At 36.1% G+C, this 474-nt stretch overlaps 1 protein-coding gene across 1 annotated transcript in view; it reads right to left on the bottom strand.

Annotated features, from left to right (window-relative positions):
* The window catches only part of LOC119585276 (cadherin-87A-like), a 49,841-nt gene that overhangs the window by 4,798 nt on the left and 44,569 nt on the right, over positions 1-474 (bottom strand). The window contains exons 26-27 of the mRNA XM_037933950.1: positions 344-454; positions 58-167 (exon numbers count right to left, since the gene is read on the bottom strand). Of these exons, the coding sequence (XP_037789878.1) occupies positions 58-167; positions 344-454 (221 nt within the window). The remainder of the gene's footprint in view (positions 1-57; positions 168-343; positions 455-474) is intronic.

Raw genomic sequence — 474 nt, 5'->3', positions numbered from 1 at the left:
TTACATTAAGATAGACAATTAGCCCTTAAATCTCATAAAAGAAGAGAAGTGACCAACCTCCTTGACCAACACTGTCGTGTTTGGTAAAGCCGGAGAAATGAACTTGGGTTTGTGCTGGTTCTGGGGTAGGACTGTAATTTCCACGTTTGCAAAGTCACTATATTCACCTGAAAAAAAAAAAAAATCATTGAAATCAAATTGATAGATGTATTATCCGTCATCCATGATTATTCTCTCTATTTAAATGCCTGATTTTTTTTTCTTACTTAGCTTCTTTATCTTAGAATATCATTTTAAAGAGGACTTCATGAGTCAAGAAAAAAAGAGAATGGCAATTCTTTACCTGTTCCATTCAGGTCTCTAGCTTCTATTGTGAGGTTATAGTTGCTTGGCTTTGCAACAAGTGGTTGTGCTGGATAGAGAATGCCCATTTCAGGGTCAAGGGTGAAAGAACCTGAAACATTGTTAAGACAG

This window comes from Penaeus monodon, chromosome 19, assembly GCF_015228065.2.
Source record: "Penaeus monodon isolate SGIC_2016 chromosome 19, NSTDA_Pmon_1, whole genome shotgun sequence".
Lineage (NCBI taxonomy): Eukaryota > Metazoa > Arthropoda > Malacostraca > Decapoda > Penaeidae > Penaeus > Penaeus monodon.
Note: the sequence above shows the minus strand (reverse complement) of the source record. Positions and strands in the feature narration are given on the sequence as shown.